Source organism: Leucopleurus acutus, assembly GCF_964270905.1.
Source record: "Leucopleurus acutus genome assembly, chromosome: 3".
Taxonomy (NCBI): domain Eukaryota; kingdom Metazoa; phylum Chordata; class Mammalia; order Artiodactyla; family Delphinidae; genus Leucopleurus; species Leucopleurus acutus.
The window spans coordinates 103880951-103907277 of NC_139145.1; the positions used below are offsets into that span (position 1 = coordinate 103880951).

Sequence of the window (26327 nt, forward strand, 5' to 3'; positions counted from 1 at the left end):
TCAGCAAGTTATTTAAATCTCCCAGAGGCACCTGAGAATTCCTAAGTTTGGGAAATGCTACCCTAATTGCAAACTGGTGAAATTAGTATGTATTTCCATATATTAAAAGGACCAACTTTAAAAAGTAAGTTATGACTTGTTTTTTAGAAGGTCAAACTTAAAGCTTTTTAAAATTTTCTAAATGTGCTCTGATGGCAGCATTCTAATTGCCTTAACTTCTTGCTCAGTGGGGTCAGGGCCCTGGGCTTGACCACTGGCTCAATTCCACTTCACAGACCCAGATCCCCCGCCATTTGGCCAGTCAGCTCATAAGAGCATTCCACAAGCTGCAGGCGGAATGGAAACAACTGTGAATGACACCATGTTCTGTTCACCCATCACCCCAAGAAGAGAATTCAAGGGTCCTCCATAAAAGTGGGTTATCCTCATAGACAGAAGGATGCATCGTATCATAATTTCCCCATTTCGAGGAGACACAATAGAATAATAATAATAGTTATAATAATAAAGGTGAAAAGCAGATCTCCCACCACAAAGCTTTTGGAATGCTGACAAAAGGTCTCCCTATATGTAGGCATATTGCAAAAAGGCATCCCTACGTACCGACAAATCATATATCCCCATAACGGGCCACTCACTAGACACCTCCACTACGAGTCCGCAATTAATGCACAAACCATACAAGCGTGAGCAGTGACTTAGCCCAAAAAAAAGACAAAAGTCTTCAAAATAAAAGGGCCCACCCCATCAAGTGCTAAGCAAGGTACGACACAGCCCTGAGAAATTCAGAATGCCAAGATTTAAAAAAAAGCTTTCAGAGATAAAGAGCAAGTTAACCTAAAGGTAAATGATTTCTTTCCCCTCAAATTTCTAATCGCAACTCTGGAAGCTAAAAGGCAATACCTTTCAAGTTCTGAAGAAGAAGTTACTTTAATCTAGAAATTCTATGAAGCCAGTTATCAATGTATGAAATTTCACTTTCAGTGCTCAAAGACTCAAAAAGTTTACCTTGCACATACTTTTTCTGCACATGTATTTGAGGATAGATATATTTCAACAAAACTAAAACACAGGGCTTCCCTGGTGGCGCAGTGGTTGAGAGTCCGCCTGCCGATGCAGGGGACACGGGTTCGTGCCCCGGCCCGGGAGGATCCCACGTGCCACGGAGAGGCTGGGCCCGTGAGCCACGGCCGCTGGGCCTGCGCATCCAGGGCCTGTGCTCCGCAACGGGAGAGGCCACAGCAGTGAGAGTCCCGCGTACCGCAAAAAAAAAAAAACTAAAACACAATCCAAGAAGTAAAAGGCAAGAAATCAAGAAAACTGAGGAGTTCAGAAAAAAACAGTCCCAAGTAGCAGGCGTGAAGCAAGTGAAGAAAGCAGTTGGTACAGCTAAACTCAGCATTCAACACATCTAAGACAGGTGGAAGACCTAATTTGGTAAGAATGGCATATAAAAAAGAGCAAGGCTTCCCTGGTGGTGCAGTGGTTACGAATCCGCCTGCCAATGCAGGGGACACGGGTTCAAGCCCTCGTCTGGGAAGATCCCACATGCCGCAGAGCAACTAAGCCCGTGTGCCACAACTACCGAGCCTGTGCTCTAGAGCCCACGAGCCACAACTACTGAGCCCGCGTGCCACAACTACTACTGAAGCCCATGTGCCTAGAGAGCGTGCTCCACAACAAGAGAAGCTACCGCAATGAGAAGCCCGCACACTGCAAGGAAGAGTAGCCCCCACTCGCCGCAACCAGAGAAAGCCCGCGTGCAGCAATGAAAACCCAGTGCAGCCAAAAATAAATAAATAAATAAAAGGGGCAATTAGAAACTCCAGAGAAAGCAATAATAAAGTATAAAACAAAGTCTAGGTGAAAATATGAAACAAATTTAAATGCAGTACTATTCAAAGAAATTAATGGAATATGAGATTTCATTTCATATATATTCCACTTAGCAAAATGTATGGTGACATAGATCATACATTCTTTCTTTATTGATCTATTCATACTATCTGATTCTGCATTAAATTTATTTACATAACCAAAATTTGATAAGCACCCTTTATTGCTTTCTAATTTTCAAAATCAACCAATACCAACCATATGGAAAACATAACCATGGTAGCATAAATAAGTACAGATGTTTCAAACTTTGGCAATAAAAATATGCTCTGGTTAATAAAAGTTAAGAAATAAAAGAGATAAGATGGAGAAATATAGGGCCCTTATTTCTTCTTACTAAGTAGATAGAAGTCCATAGATTCTATCTACAGTTAATAGATTTTTTAGTATACTATTTAAAGTTATATACACAATTTCTCTCATATTGCTTTTTTTATTTCTGGAATGCTTTCCCTGCAGCATCCATCATGAAAAACATATTTATTCTACAAACTATATTCCTACGTCAAATTTTCCTAAATCAACTCAAAAGAATGGCTCACTCTCTCCTGGCCCTCCCCCACTCACAGTTTATGAATTTCTCCATTACATCATCCATTACATTCTGACCTACATTTCATGTCTGATCTACTTTTATTATCACATGATTAAAACAGACTTTAGTATAATCCTTGTTTTATTCATCCTTATATGTGTTGGGGCAGACAGGCTCTCTTTGGACTCCCTACATAACTTCTAGTAAGCAACAGAATCCAAAATATAAATGAAGGCAAAATAATGACTGGTTAACTCTCTCACACAGATAAGCACACTTGTAGTTTAACCAAAGTTGAGATTATTTTAATCATTCAAATACCTGTACTAGGAAGTGGGCCCCATTTTGAAGGAATGCATCATTTCTTAGTGGTAATTTTACAGTGACTTGGGTTTTTTGTTCTGGAAAAATGAGGCTGCTTCTCCTGGATATATTTAAGATGCCATCTTTTGCTCGCAAAGGGTCCACATCTCCAGCAGGAATATAAAGTGCAGAATAAAACATATTCACATCTCCTTTAGTTCCTCCTAGTCTTTTAAAACTCAAGGATAAATATCGTTCACGTGGGCTACTTTCAATCTTCTGGTTTTCCATAGGAAAAAATGTTATTAGGCCATAAACATCATCACTATCCTGAATGTAGAACAAAAGCTGCAGATAAAGGAATAAAATATTAAAGTGCAGAATTCTCACATCTGAGATTACCAAACGGTTTATTTTCTAGGCTATTTTGAATTTTAATATTTACTTATGTATCACATCTAAAAATGATTACTCTCATAGGTAATAGAGTAACAGATGAATCAAAAACACATTTGAAAACTTTGTGGAATTTTTTTAAGAGCAAACTTTTTATTTACAGAGGGACAACCTTCAGCAAGGGAAGTAACCACCATTTCTAAAACCAGTGCTCTTCCTGTCACATCAAACTAAACATAAACGTGCTTTGTGTGGTCAAGTTCTTCAGCTGTTCTATGACACAGAAATATTCCCACAAGTAAAGCATAATAAGAGATCTACCTCTGCTGGTTCGCTCACTTCTGCACCTCCTCGTATTGTATGAGGGAGAATCTTAAGTAGGTAAGCTTCTGCCTCTTCTGGAAGATCATCATCAACCACAGTAAGAGGAATTGATGCCAACATCTGCCCTTGTGCAAAATGGAGAACTCCAGAACTTGGTCTGATATCTGCTGTTACCGGTGAAGGATCACTGCTATTCCGTGTCAATACCCAGTTCACAGAAATATTCCCATGAGTGCCACCATTTCTAACCACTGTAATTTCTTCAAATCTAGAATTAAAAAAATATATATATGGTCATATAATACACTCTATTTCCCTTAAAATGGGCATTTTCAATGTCAAGGTGGCCACCAGACACTGGTAAAAGCAGAATCCAAATCATAAAGAATGACTGTTTTTAATATGAAGGAGTAGATATGTAGATGTGCCCTAGGAAACTACCATAATGTGAATTAACTTGCATATTTAAATATGTGATTTAAATATCACTCCCAAAATAGAAAAAAAACAGTGAAACCATGGTCAAGGAAATGACACATACACTTAACAGTTCAGCACTGTGTCCAACACCACAAATATTAAATCTTGGAATAACATATTAAAATAATTGTAGCAATACAACATTTAAAATAAACCCTACCTTGATGTTGTATCTTCATCAATTATAACTGTCTTTTCAAACAAGATACTGCTGAATGAGAGGACACCATAAGGTTTGTCGTTTGGCTTAATGGTGACTTGTACAACAGAAGGGACTAATAGCACAGCATCTCCCTGTAAGGTATCTTTTAGTAACATAACATGAAATGATTCAGCAATCTCTGGTATGGCATCATCAATTATTTGAAATTTCAGGTGTGATTCATAAATAAAAGGTGGAAAAACAATAGTTGTGTTTGGCTGAAGATCAATGAAGTCTAAATTTTGCTGGGCATGTGCTGTTGAATTCCCAGTTATAACAACATAATTGATCGAAATTTCATATTCATCAGATCCAATCATATTTCCCTTGTCATCTTTTCCACGAACCACTGGAATTGTGAGTATGTGGTCTTCCTCAGGTACCAAATAAACACTCTGAACGAATCTCACAGGACTGTCATTTTTCTTAATGATGATCTCAACTGAGCTCCTGGAGGTGTTGATTTCAGCTCCTCCTTCTACACTTTTCAGCTGAATCAAAAATATTTCATCATTTTCTGGTACCTGTCAGAGAAATATAAACAGTGGTAAAACATCAATAACCAAAACACCTGCAAAAAAACCAAAGTGTGAAAAGTCCCTCTGTTTCAATGCAATTACATAGAAATAAAAAAATCTTTACCTGAAGGGAGCAGATAAAGAGGCTTGTTCAGTGTCTATTTACTAAAATATTTTCCAAAGGTAAACAACATATTTTAGATAAAGCAATGATAAGAACAAGTAAGCAAGTATCAGTATAATGGCTTTCAACCTTGATCAATCTTTAGATAACTAAAGATCTGACAGTAAAAACTAGTTTCATCAGGTGGGTAGGGTCAGAAGCAGCATTCAAGGTCTGATAATAGATAAGAATCTGGAAAACTACATTAACATCACATACAAATTGTTAGTTTTCAATCATGTCAAATTATTCTTGCTTCTCTCTAAACAGTTTCTATCTCAAGATTTAAACATATGATACCAATCACATGATTTTCAAAATACATATCATGTCTCTCTAGAGAACAAGCTACAAGAGTCACTATTAGGCAAAATGATGACACTGTTAAAATGAAACTTTTTAAAAATAAATAAATAAATAAATAAATTTATTCATTTATGGCTGTGTTGGGTCCTTGTTGCTGTGCACAGGCTTTCTCTAGTTGCGGCGAGCGGGGGCTACTCTTCATTGCGGTGCATAAGCTTCTCATTGCAGTGGCTTCTCTAGTTGCAGTTCACGGGCTACAGGCGTGCACGGGCTTCAGTAGTTGTGGCTCACAGGCTCTAGAGCACAGGCTCAGTAGTTGTGGCGCATGGGCATAGCTGCTCTGAGGCATGTGGGATCTTCCTGGACCAGGGCTCGAATCCGTGACGCCTGGATTGGCAGGCGGGTTCTTAACCACTACATCACTAGGGAAGTCCCGAAACTTTTTTTTTTTAACTACACAGAAATCCTAGGGCTTATCTCTACTGTGCTATTTGAGTTTTTACTTCATTATAAATGATTGAAAGTGAAAAAATATATAGTTTTACCTCCATCAATAGAAATATAAAAAGTAAAGCTATTTATCTCAAAAAAGAAAATGTAATGATTTGATTGATGACCTTTTCCCCCCCAACTTTATTGAGGAATAATCGACAAATATAACTAATATATTTAAGGGGTACAACATGATGATTTGCTATACATATACATTGTGATTACAAAGATCAAGATATTAACCCATCCACCACCTTACATAGTTAACTCTGTGTGTGTATGTGTGTGTGTGTGTGTGTGTGTGTGTGTGTGTGTGTGGAGAGAATACCTAAATCCTACTCTCAGTAACTTTTAAGTATACAATACCATACTATTAACTATAGTCACCATGCTGTATAGTAGATCCTCAGAAGATGATCTTTTAAATTTATAATTAAAATGTATAATTAATCATTGCCCCCAAATTATAACCTGTTAAATGTTCCAGGATCTACAGACAAAAGGTTTTTGTTAGCTTTCACAACCAGATGAATTAAGAGTTATCAATGTTATCTAATAGTTCATTTTTTCAAGAGAAATACTTTTTTCTAATAATGTCTTCTAATTCATTTTTCTTCTCTTGTGATTTGGTTTCATGATTTTTTTTGTGGGAAGGTAGAGGGATAAATTCCCAGCTATTCCCTTTTTTTCTGATAATACTACTAAGTAATACTACTAATAATAATACTAAGATTATTTTATTAAAAGTCATGTTTTCTTTTGGTTAGCTCATGGGGGACATCCTTGTACATATTGTTCAAATTCATTCTTTCCTTACCAGTTAAACTAGCTGTGTCATGTATCTCAATTCTTGGTAGCTTCAATGTGAAATTAAAAATAACAAAAGCCTTCCTATGAATGTAAACATTTAAAATATCTAAAAAAAATGAATATCATATGCAACCAAATTTTCTTTGCTTTTATAGTAAAATATTTATGCTGGGTAAGTAGTACTGTACCTGCTCAAAACTGAAATCACGAGCAAAATCAACCATCAAGGTTTACAAAATGCTTAAATGTTTGTATTAAGTGTGGTTGTCAGTTACATGCAAGTTCATCACCTTTTAGATACACAACTTCATGTGAATTAAATAAGATAAATATTAACAAGATATATTCAAAAGAGATATTTATAGCTAAGGCATAATTGGCCATAATACACTAACTTCACATAGGACTATGTTCTTGAATAATTTCAAATCCTGAACATAATTTAATACTTGACATAATATTCTCTAACATGTCTATAACACAGAGAGAGGCCTTGTCCCTTTTAAGCACTTAACACATCCTACCTCGTCATCGAGAACTGTCAAGTTATAAACTACTGTTCCACTGCCAGGAGGAACAGTGATGTTCCCTTTAACTGGACTTAAATCTTCTTCAGGTGGGTTTGGGCCACCCTCTACCTGCAAGGAAACACAGTGCCATCAATAAACATGAAATATTTCAGAAGAATAAGAAAGCATTATTGTGATATCAGCTGACATATTTAGTTAAAAATGTTTTGCAAGAGGAATGATACTTTAAAAAAATTTTTTAATAAACAAATATATCCTGGTACTTCCACCAAAAAGAAAAAAAAAGAATAATAAGAAGAATGATACTAACCTATATTAAGTCTGCCCTTCTAACTAATAGTCAAGGCCTGTAATATAATTACAGATCTTGACTATAATTACATTAAACTACATGGTTTCTATGAGCTTTCTCTTTTTTTCTCAACCGTACTATTAAAACTGACAAAAAACTTATAAGTACTTTTTCTGGAGCGGAATGTATTCACAATTAGTGTACTCTCTTAAGTAACGGAATCAAATACCAGTTCCACCACTGGCGGTGTAACCTTGGACAAGGTATTTAATAACTCTGTCCAGCTTTTTCCTCATCTTTAACATGAGCGTAATAATGTCCACTTTCCAGGCTAGATATGAATATTTAATAAAATCATATTCCTTTTGAAAAGTATTAAGTACTCTGTGTCTAACCCTTTTTTAGGTACTAAGGATATAGCAGTGAACAAGGCAAACTTTCTACCCACCAGGACCTTACATTTAATGAAAAGGAACAAATGGAAGATAAATAAATGTGTGTCCGATGATGGTAAGTATTATGGAGAAAAAATTTTAAAGGGCATGAGGGAGATTGAGTGCTGGGAAGAGTTGCAGTTTACATGCAGCGATAATCAGTGTAAAGCACTTAGAACAGTATACGGCAATATTAAGTGCTCCACAAATGTTAGCTGTAATTATTTCAACATAACAGAAGGCTCAAGAGCTAATAAAATAACTTCAGACATCCATAGAGAGTTGAAAACACTATAACCTGATGATGCCTTATCGTTTCTACAGCCAATTTTCTTCCAAATTTTGGAGTACAACTGCTGTTAACACCATCCATTAAGTATATTTTTTAAAATGGGGAATGTATATGGGGGAAGACTACATATTAAATAATTTTATATAAGCCTAAGGAACCCATGAGCATTTTAAAATTTTATATCCTTGAAAAGATTTATCATAAACGTTCTATGAATTTTATAGAATTAACATTATTATTCAATTTGTGGTTTATTATTATCCTGTAATCTAAAATGATATGTTGTGTTTCACATAAGCACAGTATATCCAAGCAGCAAGGAAAACAGTTTTATATTAAACATGAAATTTATCAGATGATCAAAGTATTTACTTTTATTTTATTTTCATTAAGAGTCATGCTTATTATACAAAGGACCTTGATTTTAAAAGTACAGCCATCTGGTATGAACTCTGAAGTGTTACCATTTAAAATGATTTCAGAGTAAACTTACCTCAAAAGTCACACTGACCATCCCATAGGTTCCTTTTTCTCTGATGAGAGTAAGAGGCACAGTTTCATTTCTGCCCGGGGGCTCACTCACTGTGATTGAGAAAGGCTATTGGAAGAGCAAAGACCATTAGGTGCTGATCATAGACAGGAGCTCGTACAAACTGTTACCTTAGAAATCCTAATTTTCCACAGACAATTAATCTACATTGTGCTCTAAAAATGTGGGGTTTCCTAGCATTCACTAACTGTAGCTAATAACGCTTAAAAGGTTAAAATAATAGTATAAAGGGAACATAAAACTAGTCAGGCAAAAGATGTAGGTTCTTGTCCTGCTTCCAGCAACAAGCAGCTGTTCCGCTGAGGAATCTTAAAGGTTATCTCATTGAAAGATGATGAACTCAAATGCTCCCAGGGGCCCAGGAGGTCACAGAAATGAGTTGTGCCTCCAAGCCAGGGCAGCTCATTGGGACTACGGTTCAGCCTTGCTCCCATCCACTGTTCCCTCCTCATTGGTCAGTTAGCCACTGAAAACAGACATCTGCTAATGATTTTTTCAGGACATGATCACTGAGGGGAAGAAAAAGCCAGGACTTCAAATGTTGCACAGTGTTGGCATGGCAGGGTAGAAGAGATGAGTGGGCAGGTAGACGCTAGCTAAGGCCGCAGGTGACACTAAGTCTCAGTATCCCCATCCATCAACAGGAATAGGAATGTCTGTCTCAAACAGTTGTGATGAGGTGTCAATAATTCACGTCTAAGTGCTTATCCTAGTACATGTCACACAGTGAGGACCCAGCAAATGTTGGCTATAATTGTTATCATCATCATCGTTACCTTCATCATCGATATAATCATCATGCAGTCTGGAAAACAAAGCCAGCCTATGTAGTAACGACTGTGAGCTCAACAGTTACTTAGTTTAATTTTAATCACACAGGGCAGGTGCCTAGTCAGAGGCTTCCTGGCAGCTCTGAGATCACAACACTCAGGGACCTAGGACAAATGCTAGAGACTAGGACTCACTCCCAGTGGCTAAGATATTTAATTTAATGTCAAAAGAAAGAAGGAAAGAAACCTTTAAACAAGTCAGTATGAGGTGCGGGATGAAAGTTGGGAGTGAGTGTAGAGGAAAAGAAGTAGGGAGAAAAATTAAGCAATTAAGGGAGCCTGGTTCATAATTAACTAAAAATTCCAGATCATTCAAATAGAAGCGATTGATTAATTAATTAATTTTTGTAAATGTTGATATAATGGAAGTTATAAAACGTCTACTACCTTGGCATTATTCACATATCCATTTTAATAAAGATACTGCAACTATAAAAATCATATTTATCTAAAGCTCACCTTGTTTCAAAGATAATTCAAGGTGCTAAGAAAATGTCATACAATACACCAACTGAAGTAGCAACCTAAATTGGAAAATAAATAAAAAGCTGGGGAGAGTCACATTACCTTTTAATAATGATAATTAGTAACATGATTCAAAAAGACTCCACACCAGGAAGTTTATTGTAGACTAAAATTTACTTGCAATATCCAATTTTACTTGAGATAAATTTTCTTTTATTTCAGAGCTGAAAACAATTTCTCTCAAAGGTGGGGGGGACCTGTGTTGTGTGTTTTTTTCTAAAGAACAAAACCCTCTGAACATAGGACTGGCCAGGGACACAGGAATTTGGTGATAAAGGAGAAAAAAATGACCTGTTGAGCAAAACTGAGGAAGATGACATGGAGTTTTAACCTTCAAGAAATAGTAATTAATAGGAAAATCTCAAGGTAGGGAATAAATATAGAATAACTATATTTAAGAGCTATAACATCTGCTATTCAATTGTAAGTTTACTATAGGTTTTTTCAGTGTTCTTTCAATATATTTTTCTTGTCTAGAATCACTCTAAACTTTCAGAGGAGGCTAAGAGACAATGCTTTTTGAAGTGCCAGTTGGGGACATCAAGCACAAGGAACTGTGTTACAACATCTGCTACAGACTGAATGTTTGTGTCCCCCCAAAATTCATGTTCAAATCCTAACCCCCAAAGTGATGTTATTAGGAGTTGGGGCCTTTGGGAGGGGAGTAGGTCATGAGAGCAGAGCCCTCATGAATGGGATTACTATGCTTATAAAAGAGACCCCAGAGACCTCTCTTGCCCCTTCCACCACATGAAAACACAGCAAAAAGACAGCTGTCTATGAACCAGGAAGTCAGCCTGCACCAAACACCAAATCTTCTAAAGTCCCGATCTTGGACTTCTCAGCCTCCATAACTGTAAGAAATAAATTTCTGTTGTTTTTAATGCCACCCAGTCTATGGTATTTTGTTATAGCAGACCAAGGACAACATCTGAGTTAGAGACCACCAGAGGAGCTAACAAATGAGTCAGGTGAAATGATCAGCAGAAAGAGATTAGGGCAAGAGATGACCACGATCATAGGGGTCCCCTCATTTCACAGAAATCTTAGGTAAAACAAAAGGACAGTCTACAGAATGTGGAATACAGACGGAGTTAGACCAAATTTTATTTATATATCAAAAGACAGGATGATTCTAGGTAGCATAGAAAGTAATCACAAAATTTAATAGATGGTTATCTAAGCAACCACAAGATTCATCAAATTATAACCATAGGGCTTCCCTGGTGGCACAGTGGGAGAGTCTGCCTGGTGATGCAGGGGACACGAGTTCATGCCCCGGTCCAGGAAGATCCCACATGCCACGGAGCGGCTGGGCCCGTGAGCCATGGCCACTGAGCCTGGGCGCCCGGAGCCTGTGCTCCGCAACAGGAGAGGCCACGACAGTGAGAGGCCCACGTACCGAAAAAAAAAAATTATAACCATACCATATTAAATGAAATAATTCCAAATGCATTGTCATTTGACAATATTGTCACAGTAACAGTCCTTGGCCATCCAAGCTTCACATTTGCTGAAGGTTTCTAAAATAAAAGCCCAAAAGTAAATTAAGCAATTAAACATAAGAGGAAAAAAGAGATTATTTTAAAAGGATTTTGGTCTTTATGTAATCATTCAGAATATGAATAAAAATACAAGTATATTTTTAATGCACATTAAGAAAATATATTAAAACTAAGTCAAAGTCGTTAAGTTCTAAACAAGAATTCTTCAAAAGAGTTTTGAAAACCATTAATCACTATTAAAATATAAATTGTTATAAATAATCACTGGCTAGTAATATATTCTAATTTCATTACCAATATAACAGAGAATTAAGTAACTATCAAATTCTATTCATATGTGATTTTTTTCTTACACTATAGAAGGTGCTGAAACTTAAGAATTAGTTATTCTATGAATCATAGAACCAAATTAAAGCTAAAATATTAAAGCAATTTTTCTAATAAATATGGGAAGAGTTTGCTACATTTCTATTAATATTCAATAGCAGCATAAAGAAATACGAAAAAAGAGTGTCTTACAAAAGTAAAACATGACTGCTTCAAGTGCCATTTTCACAAAAATTTTAATCACACCAACCCAGTCATTCCAAAAAAATTCTCAATTCACTTCAGAAAAATTAAGTAGAGCAGTGTTAGCCGTCACTGCCTCAGCCATAAAGGACAATTAAACCTTAGGCTAGTCAAGCATTTTTCCCAGGGGCGCTCCAAATTTATTCTAAGGCACAGGGACCTCCCACTGTCAAGCCTGCTTTTTGTACCCTTCTCCTTTGAACTCAGAAGTCACGGTCATTCTTTGTGCATCTGGTAGCAGAAGAGGGATAAAAGAGAAAAGGGCCAAAGGGAAGACAAGGTTTTCCTGAGCATCTGTCATGGCAATTCCTAAATAAGCTGAATTAATCCAAAAACTAGCAGTAGAATCTTCTAAACAAGATTGTCTGAGGAATAACCAGACCGAGGAATTGCCAAAGAGACTGTCATTTCTGGCTTCTATGAAAACCACCACCAGGCACTTAAATTGGCTCATCTCTAGAGAAAATGATTTTTAAGCATTGTAAGATTTTTATGAGTTTAAGCTTACTGGGGAAAAAAGGACTTACCTGTAAAATCAGGTGAAAAATAAAAGTTTCATCCGGCTCCGGTAAATCATCATCACATACTGCTATGTACACTGTCCTATTTGTTTCTCCAACAGGTATAAAAGCTGCAGCATATGTGTCAAAAAAGTCACCGGTGTCATCTCCATACAGCTATCAAATGCAAAACACAGTTCTTACATAACACAGTGTCAGGACAAGCAAAATTGATGCTAATTAGAGCAATTAACAGGCAAAACAAACATGAATCATCAAATGACACTGATGTTTATAAACAGGATGTGGAAAAACAAAACAAATATCTAACAACCAAAAAAAATCACCATAAAAAAGCATTATAAGAAGAAATGACTCTATATAAAAACATTTGTTTACGCTCTAGAAGGTAAAGGAATCATTAGATTCCTCACAGAAAAGTAGTAATTATAAAGGAAAGTAATGATGTGAAATTTTTTTCTCTGCCTCTTGATTGATGTGAAGTGGATTACAGCAAACCTAACAGGGAAGACAAATTGTAGTTAAAACTCTCCCAAAGAAGAGGTGTAAGTAGCCAAAATACATCAGGAAAATCAATTATTTCCCTATCAGTTTTAAAGAAACCACTCTTTCCAAAACTTTAAACCTGAAGTTTTATTTATATTCTCCCACAACACCAATAAGGACCCAATTCTTTTAGCATACCAATTTATTAGTCATTATAAATTTTTCCTCAAAACTTTTTAAGACCTCATTCTGTAACATCAGCATTGCTAAGATTCTCAAGGGAGCAATAATTATGAAATCATAATGGAGCAACTTCTTGTGCAAATCCAAATGAGATTTCTTCTGCCAAAGAACCCAAAATGAGTAACTTAGCTACTAGAAAAAAAAACGATTTAGTATAAACTAAAAATGAAGGATGTCTATAGGGATATTGTAGTCAATTTCTAGTTCTCATTTACAAAATAAAGTTCGTTTTAAATACTTGAAAAATCCAAGTAAGTTATTAAGGGTGTTGGAAAACTTGTTCTCACACCTTAATATAAAAAGTGACACAAAAAAAGTGGCACAGTCTCTTTAGAAAGCATTAAATATCAAGAGACACTGATACAAATAAAGAGTAAAACCACAGTAATCCAACGCAAAAAATCATTTAACAATCCAAAATATACAAAAATTGATATGTACGTAAACAGTTTCATCAGAGCAATATTTACAACAGCAAAAATTGGAAGCAACCTCTATGAAAAACTGCTGAGAAATGACTGGGAAATGATGACCGCACCATCAAGAAAAGTTGTGAATACGACAGAGCAACCTGAAAAAATTATTACGATACGATCAAAATTATATGTAAAAAGCTATTAAATATAATATATACTCAAACTAAAAATAAATTCAATAAATATACATACATGTCATAAATTAAAAACTAAAAGCAACGCACCAAATTATAATACTGTGTTTCTTTCATAGATAGTTTTTCTTCTTTGTGTCTTTCTACAGTGTGTCCCAATGTGACGATTTAACCTATTGTTTAAAAACTTATTTTGAGGGTCTCCCCTGGTGGCGCAGTGGTTGAAAGTCCGCCTGCCGATACAGGGTACACGGGTTCATGCCCTGGTCCGGGAGGATGCCACATGCCGCGGAGCGGCTGGGCCCATGAGCCATGGCCGCTGAGCCTGCGCGTCCGGAGCCTGTGCTCCGCAACAGGAGAGGCCACAACAGCGAGAGGCCCGCGTACCGGGAAAAAAAAAAAAAAAACCTTATTTTTTAAAATAAAAATTCCAAGTAGTTTGGGTCTCAAATATATCAATGTCCTTAGTGGTCATATGACATGATTTTCTGGTTAAACACAAATATATGTACATATAATCTATCTACTAACTAAACTGTGTGTAAGATAGAGCAATAGTTTAACAAATTCCATCTAACTTCTACTTAATATACTTAATTTCTCCCAAAAAAGGAGCTCTCTGACATAAGGGGTTTTTTTTTAATTGCCATTTCTCTACATTTAAATATTTCATATATTTTCTCTAAGCCACCTGATACTAAGTAATAAATCCAAGCAGAGATAATGAGAATTCAAGTTATCCAAAATAAAATGTTCTTTTACTTAGAAATACTTCTTCATATCTTGGGGTTTTATTTGTTTTAAAATAAACATACGAACATTTTAAAATAATCAGCCTATATCTTTAAAATACTGTATCTTTACTGTCAAATGCACATGCTACCTTAGAGCACTCTATAAATCTCTAACAGATATAAAAGGAATAAATCGTTTATCTGCAAATTGTTTATCATAATGGAACTACTCAAAGAGTTAAAAAATTCTTATCACTGAAACTAAAACATTTCCTATCTACTTCTGTAAAAACAGAACTATTGTCATTTCTTACCGATACAATTGCAGTGACATTTGCTGGGTCTCCTATCCTTTCAATGACAAGACGAATAACTGTTGTACTTGTTTCATTAACTACAAATTCTGTTTGTCCGGCAAACCTTACTTCTGTTTCTCCAAACACAAAAGGGATGAATAAAGCTGAAAGAAGATTTACTAATAAAGATGCAGAGGGCATCCCTATAGGGAAAAAACAAAAAAAGATTTCGTTCACAAAATATATCCAATATATTTTCATTACGTTGCATTACCTACAGATAAGAGTGAAGAGTTAGTAAGCAACTAAGATATAAAAATCCATCAAATATTAAGCCATCCAATGCAAATGTGTAATCACAGAAATAAGTCAAAAATCACAACTCTCTTCGGTACTGTTTACTATCCATAAGTACTTTTTGTTCTTTAATTTACATATTAACATAATAGTTATAACTTGCCTTAAACTTATCTATTAAATTTAGTTTATTAAAAAAATTTGTCCCTCCAGGGCTTCCCTGGTGGCGCAGTGGTTAAGAATCCACCTGCCAACGCAGGGGAGCTGGGTTCAAGCCTTGGTCCAGGAAGATTGCACATGCCACGGAGCAACTAAGCCCGTGTGCCACAACTACTGAGCCTGCGCTCTAGAGCCCGTGCTCTGCAACAAGAGAAGCCACGACAATGAGAAGCCCGCACACCGCAACGAAGTGTGGCCCCCGCTCGCCGCAACTAGAGAAAGCCCGCGTGCAGCAACACAGACCCAACACAGCCAAAAATAAAAACAAATTAATTAATTTAAAAAAGAATAATCTTGGGCTTCCCTGGTGGCGCAGTGGTTGAGAGTCCGCCTGCCGATGCAGGGGACATGGGTTCGTACCCCGGTCCGGGAAGATCCCACATGCCGCGGAGCGGCTGGGCCCGTGAGCCATGGCCGCTGAGCCTGCGCGTCCGGAGCCTGTGCTCTGCAACGGGAGAGGCCACAACAGTGAGAGGCCCATGTACCGAAAAAAAAAAAAAAAAAAAAAAAAAGAATAATCTTAAAAAAAAAGTCCCTCCAATTTATTCTAAGTAAAACCTAAGCAACAACATGAAAGTTGAGTTAAAGCCCATCTTCTCTCAAAGCAAACCATAAAATACAAGTCAAAACTAAAAATTACCAAATGGATTGATAATCTTAATGGGACATTATTTATTTGATGATTATACAAATATGAGCAAACTCTTGGAACTGTTACATAAAGCAGCTGAAGCTAAAAGTTTATATCTTGTTTGTATCTACTTTTCCCATAGTTTTGTCTTGAGAATGCTTTTTAATTTTTTAGTTATCGCAAGGAAATGCTAATCCTTTCAAAGAACACATAAATTTCCAGGACTTAAATTTCTCCCATTTTCCTAGCTAAAATACTAATATCACTTCTTAGAAAATGTCCATGTTGCTTTAAAACTAAGGAAATTTGGCAAAGTGTTTCTTTCTTTTCCATAACTCTTATAATTTTCTTAGTACAATGTGTGTGTTTATGAGTCATCAATATTGTTCCTACTTTTAACACTGTGTAATTCAAGTTTTCAAAAGCCTAACAGTGCAGTGGCCTCTCAAAAGAGCTGGTATTTTGTAATGTAGATGTACCTCTAAAAATGTGAACAATTTATCTCACGGATCATTAAGATTCCAAAGGATTATGTGATCAGTCACACGAACATAACAAGTTCATGCGTTTTAAAGAAGAGTTGCATTATGTACTCTATGAGCCAAAATGCTTCCTATTAATCTTTACCTTGGTCAAGAAGTAATAAAATTTTCATGTATCTGGTATTTCCACATGGCGAAACATAGCTTTCTATTTAGGAACTACCACATAAACCAGCCCTTGATATATTTTAGGGTTAAAATGCAATTTTCTCAGTCGAGTATATTCAAACAGTGCAGTCTGGGATTGCCTAATGATGTCTCACATGTTTATGGCTGCAAAATCCATAGACAGGGATGCAGAGTTCAGATAGAGTCCAGGAAACAGACGTAGACCAACAGGGACAGAGATTCTGGAGCACTGAGGCATTTTTTACACCTGTGCCTTCTCTCTTAGAAAGCTGCCATGGGGCTAAGGGACCTGGGAGAAGAAATAAAATAGTTCGCCCTCACCAACTGCAAACTCTTCCTCGACTTCTAAGCCAAGAGTGTGTACTGAGAGAGAAGGAAAGAAAAAAGATGAAAGAGAAGGAAAACAGGAAAGCCTAGGTAAGGTGGGAAACTGGGAGCTCTGGGCTAAACCAGAGACAATTGAAGATCTTTTGTGGAATTCTAAAGCCAGGATGATTTTACATCTCACTTATGACAAATAGTGGGAAAGAAAGAAACTAGGGCCAAGAAAGAGAATACAGAATGGAGGGGTGAGGAGGTAGCAACCCAGGCCTTGGATGTGTAAGAAAAAGACAACTTTGGTCTGTTGCAATTTTGAAAGAAAAATCCCAAATCCTTGAACATGAGATGTAATAGAACCATGAGTTGAGAGAAATAAGATGACACCTGAAGTTCTAAGTAAGAAAAAGTGAGACTGAGTTATAGCATGAGAAGGGCAAATCATGTATGACTGGGAACATAAGTTCTCAAAATCTGTCATGCATAACAATCAACTCCAACATTTGTTAAAATGCTGATTTGCAAACACTGAAATTCTGATCCAGTGAGTTTAGGGTGGGGCCCAGGAATCTGCATTTAACGGACAGCCCTATCGATTCTAATACAACTGATCCTTGAGATACCCTTTGAAATATATTATCCAAGAGTGTGAGTAATTATGAGGGATGTGTCTTGGAGGAGACATGAAATAGATCACATTTGTAGCTTTAAGTTAATTACTGAATTTTTCAATGCAATACGCTTGAACTTACTGCAGACGTCCTCATATATTTTTCTACATATTACTATATAGCATTTTAAGATTCCATACATCCTGAAGAAAAAATGTCATGACCTATAGAACGAAATCATAACAGCAGATGCTTATATAGTGTTGTTCTATGTACTTTATACACAATAACACAATTAATCTTCACAACACATCTGTGAAAAAGGTGCTGATATCATTAACCCTATTCTATAGCTCAGGGAACTAAGGCACAGACAGATTAGTTAACACAGGCAGTGTTACTTAGCTAAGTAAGTGGCTATGCAGGATTTGAACCCAGGAGTCTACCTCCAGACGCTCTACCCATAACCACACTAGACTGCCTCTTACACATTATTCCGACAAATCACACATCTCTGTCTTTAATAACATGGTAGGTAATTTATGCTACATGTTTCCAAGCTTTCTATTATTTTAAACTCATGCACAATAACCAAAACTACCATAAAACTGCATACTTAATGCATCTCCTAAAGGTCTGCACCTTATTATTCTGATAAACATGAAATTTATTTAACTAAAACTACGGTTCTCTTGACTACTTTAAATATTTAACGTCTTTTAATGTCAGGACCAATGAGCTCAAATGGTGCATTCCTGCAGTCTCCCAGGCAATTAGATCTTGTGGTTAAGTCAGTAAACTCATTTTAAATTGACTCACATCAGTGAGTTTTGAGATTATGCAAAATGAACAAACAAGCATCACTGGAAATGCCTCAAATTCTGTGACATCATTGATAATTGAATCTCCTCTGCTTTCATCTTTTCAACTTGTAAGAAAAGTTGTTGAGGCAAAGTTGGCATTCAATAGAAGTTAGAAGATGAAGAAAAAGCTTTGAAAGTGAAGTTCCCATTAGAAGACAGGCATAATTACACAAATGCTGAATAGTTTCTTTTTTAGGGTAACTAGGTACATTTTCCTCTATCATACTAAAAATCTAGTCTTTGGAATTCCCTTTATTAAACTCAGAAAACTAGGCATTAGTAACTGACACAACACATAAATCTTACGTCTATTTCAGGTCACGTTTCTCTTATTAGATTTAATGAATGTTTTACATGACCCACAAGACCACCTATTTTAAACGTCTCTATGAAATGAATTTCAAACCACATATGTTTAAAGATCATTATGTGCTTAATTCATATTCTGTCACAATTGTGAAAGAATAATTTTAGCTTCACTGAATCATTCCTCTGCTCTGCAATGGCATGATATTCCAATATTCAAATCCTCTCATTTCCAGCTATCACCCATGTTACCCTCATACCTCCCACTCCTGATCAGCATGATTCAAAAAAAAAAAAAAATGAAAATTGTTCCTGCCAGTAGATCTCTTATCTCTTAATCAATCTCTTATTGTGTTAAAACAATATGAGATTTAGGTTACTTTCTTATTTCCTGGATTACACTATGAAGTTTGCATAGAGTCCTGATAGCATGCAGACACAAAGTCTCAGGTTCTTGCATATTCAGCCTAACCAACTAGTCACCTAATTCTACAAAAACTACTTCAAAACTAAAATCAGGAATATATTAGAACAGCTCTAACAATGCAAACTGGTTGCTTTCAGAAGAGCAGCTTACAGTTTGGTATAACATCTGTATACTGAGTGCCTACTATACACTGTATAACACCTGTGCTAATCACTGAGGACACAAAGACCCATAAGAGATGGCCCTTGGTTCCAAGATACTCACAGGGGTGGGCAAAGGATTTAGATCGGCCATCAAAGCCAACAAGACACAATTCTGATGAAATAATGCCATTTGCAGCAACATGGAGCCTGGAGATTATCACACAAGTGAAGTAAGTCAGACAGAGAAAGACAAATATAATATGGTATCGCTTATATGTGTAATCTAAAAAACAAACAATGATACAAATGAACTTATTTACAAAACAGAAACAGACTCACAGACTTAGAAAACAAACTTATGGTTACCAAAGGGGAAAGGCTGGGGGACGCGGGATAAATTAGGAGTTTGGGATTAACATATACGCACTGCTACATATAACATAGATAATCAACAAGGACCTGGTTTATAGCACAGAGAACTCTGCTCAATATTCTGTAATAACCTAAATGGGAAAAGAACTTGAAAAAGAATAGATATATGTATATGTATAAACTGAATCACTTTGCTGTACACCTGAAACTAACACAACCTTGTAAATCAACTATAGTCCAATATAAAATTTTTAAAAAAAATTTTAAAGACAATTCTGAGACTTTTGCTTAAGCATAAAGATGCAGATTCCCTCTACTGCTGGACTCAGGATCATGTTGATTGGGGCCAGTTTTCTCTGAAGTCTGAAAATGAAGCCAACACAGCCAAAGACAGATCTAAGAGGTGGAGAAGAGCCAAGTCTTGATAATCGAGCTCAGGTTCCTGAATCCAGTTTTACCCTTGCCTTTTCAGTTGCTGAGGCAATAAATTACATTTTCTGCTATAGCCAGCTTGGTTTGGATATTCGGTCACTTCCAGCATCAACATTTATCCATTAAATTCAAACCTGTGATATTGTGAACTCATGTCAGGATACACCAAGTGGAAGATCCCTCCTCCTCCCCTCTCACACTCAACAGCCATGGTCTTTTCTAAACATTTGTGAAAAGACACCACACCAGCTATCTTTCCTGTTCTCATGCAGTTATTACCACCATCTACAATATTATCTCCTCCACCTTGAAATGGACAATTACTAGTGAGGAAATTTAGGACACAGAGACAAACCAAAAATGCTTTCACAATAGAACAAAGCAGGACAGGAGTATACCACACTGATTCAGCATTCTGAAAAAGTTAATGCCCTTCTGATTGTCCTAAGGAACCCCAATATCATGCTTCTTCAAATTAGCCAGGCATTAATTCCTTTCTCTTGCTTTTTCCCCTTGATGCCTAGCTCTTCTTCCCTTCTGAAAATCTACTGGTATTTGCTAATTTCATTCCTCACTTGTATTACTTAGCACAGAAACATACTAAATTTCATTTATAAAAAAATACCTGCCCCCACAATAAGTTATAATAATCACTGAATTCTAAATTCTGTTTATCTAGGATATTACCTTCCTCCCACCTTGCCTCTTATTAATAGGTACCTCAGGAAAGGTAGCAAGTATACTATATTTTGAATAAATGGGAATAGTCTTCTACTTTAAGTTTCGATAAGTCTGTATAAACAAAATAGAATAAAATATATAAATGAGAATCAGGACCCAATAGACGACAGTATAAAGAAAAACAGGAGAATTCAACTGATTTTGATGATTTTGAAGTGATCAACTTTCATACATAACCCTTCATCAATGTGAAAGTTAACTTGGTCTTTTTAAGTTTCACAATAAAAACTGTACAACCTCTGTGAATGACAGGAGAAGGTGAAAAGACAAACATTACTAGTGATGAACTGAAGAGATACATTGACCTTTCAGCTTCAGCTGTTGCCTTGTCAATGCCATAGCAAGCATCTTCCCACGGTGTGACCACCAGGTAATTCATACTGAAAATATGATCCTAATGGAGCAAGGTTTTCAAGTTTAGAATTACTTGAATTCTATTACATTTACTAAAGAGCATTCTAAAACTATAGAATTACTCCTGTGGAACAAGAGAAGTTTCATCATTCATATCATCAATTATTCAGCCTCTAAGAATTCTTAATCTGTGTTACTGGTATTTGGCGAGTACTACAAAAAATTAGCCGTTTCCTTCTTCCATACCAAAATAGAATTTAAATGTGCAACTTTCAAAAGCAAAATAATCTAATGTTACAAATTGAGGAAATGCTAAATATTTTTAAATGATAAAGGGAGGGACTTCCCTGGTGGCGCAGTGGTTAAGAATCTGCCCGCCAATGCTGGGGAAAGGGATTCAAGCCCTGGTCCGGGAAGACCCACATGCCGCGGAGCAACTAAGCCCGTGCGCCACAACTACTAAGCCTGTGCTCTAGAGCCCGTGAGCCACAACTACTGAGCCTGCATGCCACAACTAGCCCACACGCCTAGAGCCCGTACTCCGCCACAAGAGAAGCCACCACAACGAGAAACCCGCACACCGCAATGAAGAGTAGCCCCTGCTGGCCGCAACTAGAGAAAGCCCACGCACAGCAAAGAAGACCCAACGCAGCCAAATAAATAAATAAATCTTAAAAAAAAAAAATGATAAAGGGAATAGTCTCATAGTTATTCAGACTATAAATGATGTTTCTTACCTTTATTTTTTACTTACTTTAAATTTTAAGGAATATATTTTTATTCATCTTTAACATATGTAGAGGTGGTACAATATTAAAAAGGAACAAAAATTAAACAATAAAAAGTCAGTCTCCCTCACACCAGCCCCCACCTGCCAAATGCCTCTTCTACCCACAGTCCATTACAGTTATCAATGTCGTCTGTCACTCATGAGAGAATCTATTATACACGTATTAAAATGTATGTCTAGGGACTTCCCTGGCAGTCCAGTGGTTAAGACCTCACCTTCCAATGCAGGGGATGCAGGTTCAGTCCCTGGTTGGGGAGCTAAGATCCCATATGCCTCCTCGTGGCCAAATACCAAAAACATAAAAACAGAAGATATATTGTGACAAATTCAATAAAGACTTTAAAAAAAAAATGGTCCACATAAAAAAAAAATGTACGTCTATAGGAGAAAATGCCTGCAACGAATTCTGTTTTCTTCTACATAAAGACTACAGGAATCAACACATTTTTTCAAGACAGTGGTTAACAGAGAGGTAAATACTAGGCTTCGATGTAGACATTCATAATGGGAACATATTTATTGTCTCAACTACATCCCCGTCAATATTGTAGATCTCATCAATAAAATGATGGTTTCTGCTGACTTTTACTATACCTATCAATTCACCCTCTAGGGAACGGTAGACACAAATCTGGAAACCTGCACCTTCCTAGATCACACATTATAAAACCTACATTAATTAAGACCTACATTAAGCATGATCTCTACACCTGAAACAAAAGAGTCATCTTGAGATCCCCTTTAACATCATCCTGGGATTCCCTTTGATTCTTCCCTGTGTTTGATGTCCTGTTTGCTGATTCCATGTTTTCCTCTTTTTTGGTTTACTTGGTTTATTCCCTTGTTTTGATGGAGAACATCCTCCAGTAACTTCCCAAGAAAGGGTGTGTAGAGATAAATGTTTTAGGTCTTGCATATTAGAAATTACCGTAATATTAATCTTCCACTTAATACTTTCATTGGGTATAGAATTTTAGGTAAAACAGTTTTCTTTCATTATTTTGAAAGCCTTGTTCCATTGTTTTCAATGGAACAGTGTTGCTGTTAAGAAATCCAAAATCATTCTGATTCTGAAGTATTATATGTGTCTGTATATTTGTGTCATCCCCTCTCTGGAATGTTCTCCTCTTTGTCCAAAAGTGTTATGAAATTGCAGAGGATTTTTCTTGGAATGGGTTTATTTTTGTCCATTTGGCTAAGCACTCAGTCAGTTCCTTTCAATCTGACACACATCCTTCAGACCTGGAAATTTTTCTTATATTATTTCACAATGATTTATCCTCCTTCCATTTTCACTGTTCTTTCATCCTAAAACTCCTATTATTTGATATTGGTATTCTCTGACTAACCCTCTGATTTTCTAATCTTTAATTCTAATTTCCAATCCTTTGATTTCTACCCTTTCAGAGAATTTAATTCATCATTAAATTTCAATTCTTCTACTAATTTTTTTTAATTTATGCCCCTCTGTTTTCAATTTCTAAGAATTTAGTGGTATCCTGTTCTTCTTCCTTTAACCCATTAAACGTTCTTTTACCTTTCAGAAAATACTTATTTTTTAAAATTTTCTATTCTCTTTATAGTCTCTGTTACCTCCAAGTTGCTTTGGTATTTACTCTGGAATCTATCTTCTATGTAAAATTTCTTCATTTTCCACGAGATCATGTACTCTCATTTTCATAAGTCACCAAGTAAGCATATCACAAAAACCATTCAAGCTGCTCATATCTGGATTACAAATGCCCATCAAGGAAAAAGGATGAACAGTGTAGAGATGCTTCAGTTCTAGAGCACATATGGGGAGCTCTAGAAGATTATGGATTTCAACTGTGCTCTCTCAACGCCACTTTGGCAAAACGCAAAATGAAAGATTCACTATACTAAACCCTTTGAGACAAACTCAGAAGCAATAAATTAAGTCAAGATATGTTCACGCAGCCGCCAAATCTGAGTGTGTGAAAGACAGCTGTCAAGGAGCAGTAAGACATACTTGCCTTTTTGCTCCTTTGAAATACAAGGATCCTGTGTCTAAAGGAAGGTTTCTTGAACCACCATTAGATGGCACCCCTCCATCTTCCAAAACAATCTATAAACCATTTCTCAAATTATGAAAAGAGGTTATGAGAATTTAAAGATAGATTTTTGCCACCCATAACTCTCTACAAATACGATTTTTAATTCTTCATAGAACTCAAAGACAAAAGTCACAAGAGTAATTTTCTTGAAATTAAGATCTCACTATGAGAGCTCTAATAGTTCTCGTCTTTCCTCTGAGATTCAGTATTAACCTAAAGAAAAAAGGTGGGGAAAGGTTCTCTCAGTCACTTTGTGTGAGTTTCTTTCTATTCTGTACCTAATTAATGAATATCATCTGTTTTTACTGAGCAGGTAGGTGCTTGTATTTTCTAAATGAATTATTTGCACTCATGGCAGGTAAGGGAGAGAGGTTCATGATATAAACCCAGAGGTTTCAACCCAAAGAAGCCTAGAGATGTGTGTTTTTTAGTCTAAACTGTCTTTACAAAATAACACTGAAAGAATTTTTGCCAAGATCAAATGTGAAGATTTTGCATTTTAAAAAATGGATTTCTAGACTATTTTGAAAAATTACAGAACTGGCAAATATGAGTCCACATTTTTACATGACATCAATTGGCTGGATCTGTCCAGCAGCTGTTATTTAGACAGACAATTTGCTCTCCAGTACCCTGCCAATGTCTCCTCAGACTATTTATGCCAATCAAAGGTAGAAAAACAAGCACAAGTGTGTGCCCACACATACATATGGATACACACACTCACACACTTTGCAGACTGCCTCCCTGCAGTTTCAGGAATTTGATTTTATAAGACACCGGGAAAGCATTCCTGTTATACCTGAAGATCCTGCTATAGATGCTATGAAGCCTGTAGCTGGACACTGCCAAGGCCTCTGGGGGGTATGAGCCCCTAGATGCCTCTAAAGCAGGAGGTAAGTACTGGCTCTGGAGTCAGACATGGGCTCTACTCTAGTCTCAACCATCTTCCCAGCTGGGTGACTTTGGACAAATCAATTCCCTTCTCTGGGCCTCAAGTTCCCTCAACTGTTAAAGGGAGGAAAAAACAACAGCTACAGCACTAGGGTAGTTGTAAGGTTCAGGGGAAGGAAATCATCCCAGCATGCCACCAAGTGCCAGATTCCAGACTCTAGGCCTTCAACGTCCATATGGTCAAGAGACCAAAGGAAATAGATTGGGTATCCTAGACTGCCCGTGTAAAGCCCATCCTCCCACCCACTCACCCTCACAGCAGCAACAATAGAATGAAAGGAGGATGTTTGTGGTAAATGCAAACGTTGAGAACCTAGGAAAGTTCAAAAAGCACAATGAAAACCCATCATGGGTTCTAACTTCAAGGTCAGAAGGGGAATGAACTGCAACACAGTATTTGAAGAACAAAATAATGGGGTTCCTGATGTTCCTGGATGACCTGCAAAAGTTGAACCACAGTATCAACTTACCTCTACAACACTGTACCTGGCATGGGAAGCATAGGTAGAAGGGAGGTCTGGGAATGTGGGAAATGCCCACCCTCCTGGTCCAATCTATCAACCCAGAAAGAGAGTACTTTTCAGAGTTAGAAGAATTGGTTTGTATTCTATCTGTAGTAAAGTGAGGTTCCTCCTGAGGAAAAAAAAAAAAGGGTAGAAAAACAGAAGACAGACCAAGAGGCCCTGACGGTGTCTTGAGGTCAAAACCCCTGCCACAGCCGCTTTGTGCCAGAGCCCAGTGATATCTTCAGGCTTAAACACTACATGCCTTTAACCACCTGGCTTCTGCTGGGTCATCACCATGACTTTATATCATGGTTTCTAAATAAATATTAATCATTCTCATAATGAAATAGAAAAACAAAACACATATTTTAACTAATTAAAGTCAACACTTTATTCTGATTTTCTTTAATTTTTACCGAATGTCTTTTTTCTGTTCCAGGATCTCATCCAGGGTACCATGTTACATTTAGTGGTCATGTTTTCTTAGGCTCCTCTTGGCTGTGACAGTTTCTCAGACTTTTCTTATTTTTGACGACCTTGGCAGTTTTGAAAAGTACTGGCCAGGTATTTTGTAGAATGTTCTTCAACTGAAATTCCTGATGACTTTCTCATGATTAGACTGGGGTTATGGGGAAGACTTCAGACATAGTGACACTCTCATCACATGGTGTCCAAGGTACATTCTATCAAAATGACATCACTGCTGCTGCCACCCTTGATCGCCTGACTGAGGTACTATTTGTCAGATTCTCCACTGCATAGTTACTAGCCCCC

General features: G+C 36.8%; 1 protein-coding gene across 1 annotated transcript in view; it reads right to left on the reverse strand.

Moving 5' to 3' along the window:
- Positions 1–26327, reverse strand: part of ADGRV1 (adhesion G protein-coupled receptor V1) — a 577115-nt gene that overhangs the window by 521666 nt on the left and 29122 nt on the right. The window contains exons 2-9 of the mRNA XM_082836315.1: positions 14862–15046; positions 12481–12630; positions 11306–11401; positions 8467–8571; positions 6950–7063; positions 4095–4660; positions 3452–3722; positions 2753–3082 (exon numbers count right to left, since the gene is read on the reverse strand). Coding sequence (XP_082692441.1) covers positions 2753–3082; positions 3452–3722; positions 4095–4660; positions 6950–7063; positions 8467–8571; positions 11306–11401; positions 12481–12630; positions 14862–15046 — 1817 coding nt within the window. The remainder of the gene's footprint in view (positions 1–2752; positions 3083–3451; positions 3723–4094; positions 4661–6949; positions 7064–8466; positions 8572–11305; positions 11402–12480; positions 12631–14861; positions 15047–26327) is intronic.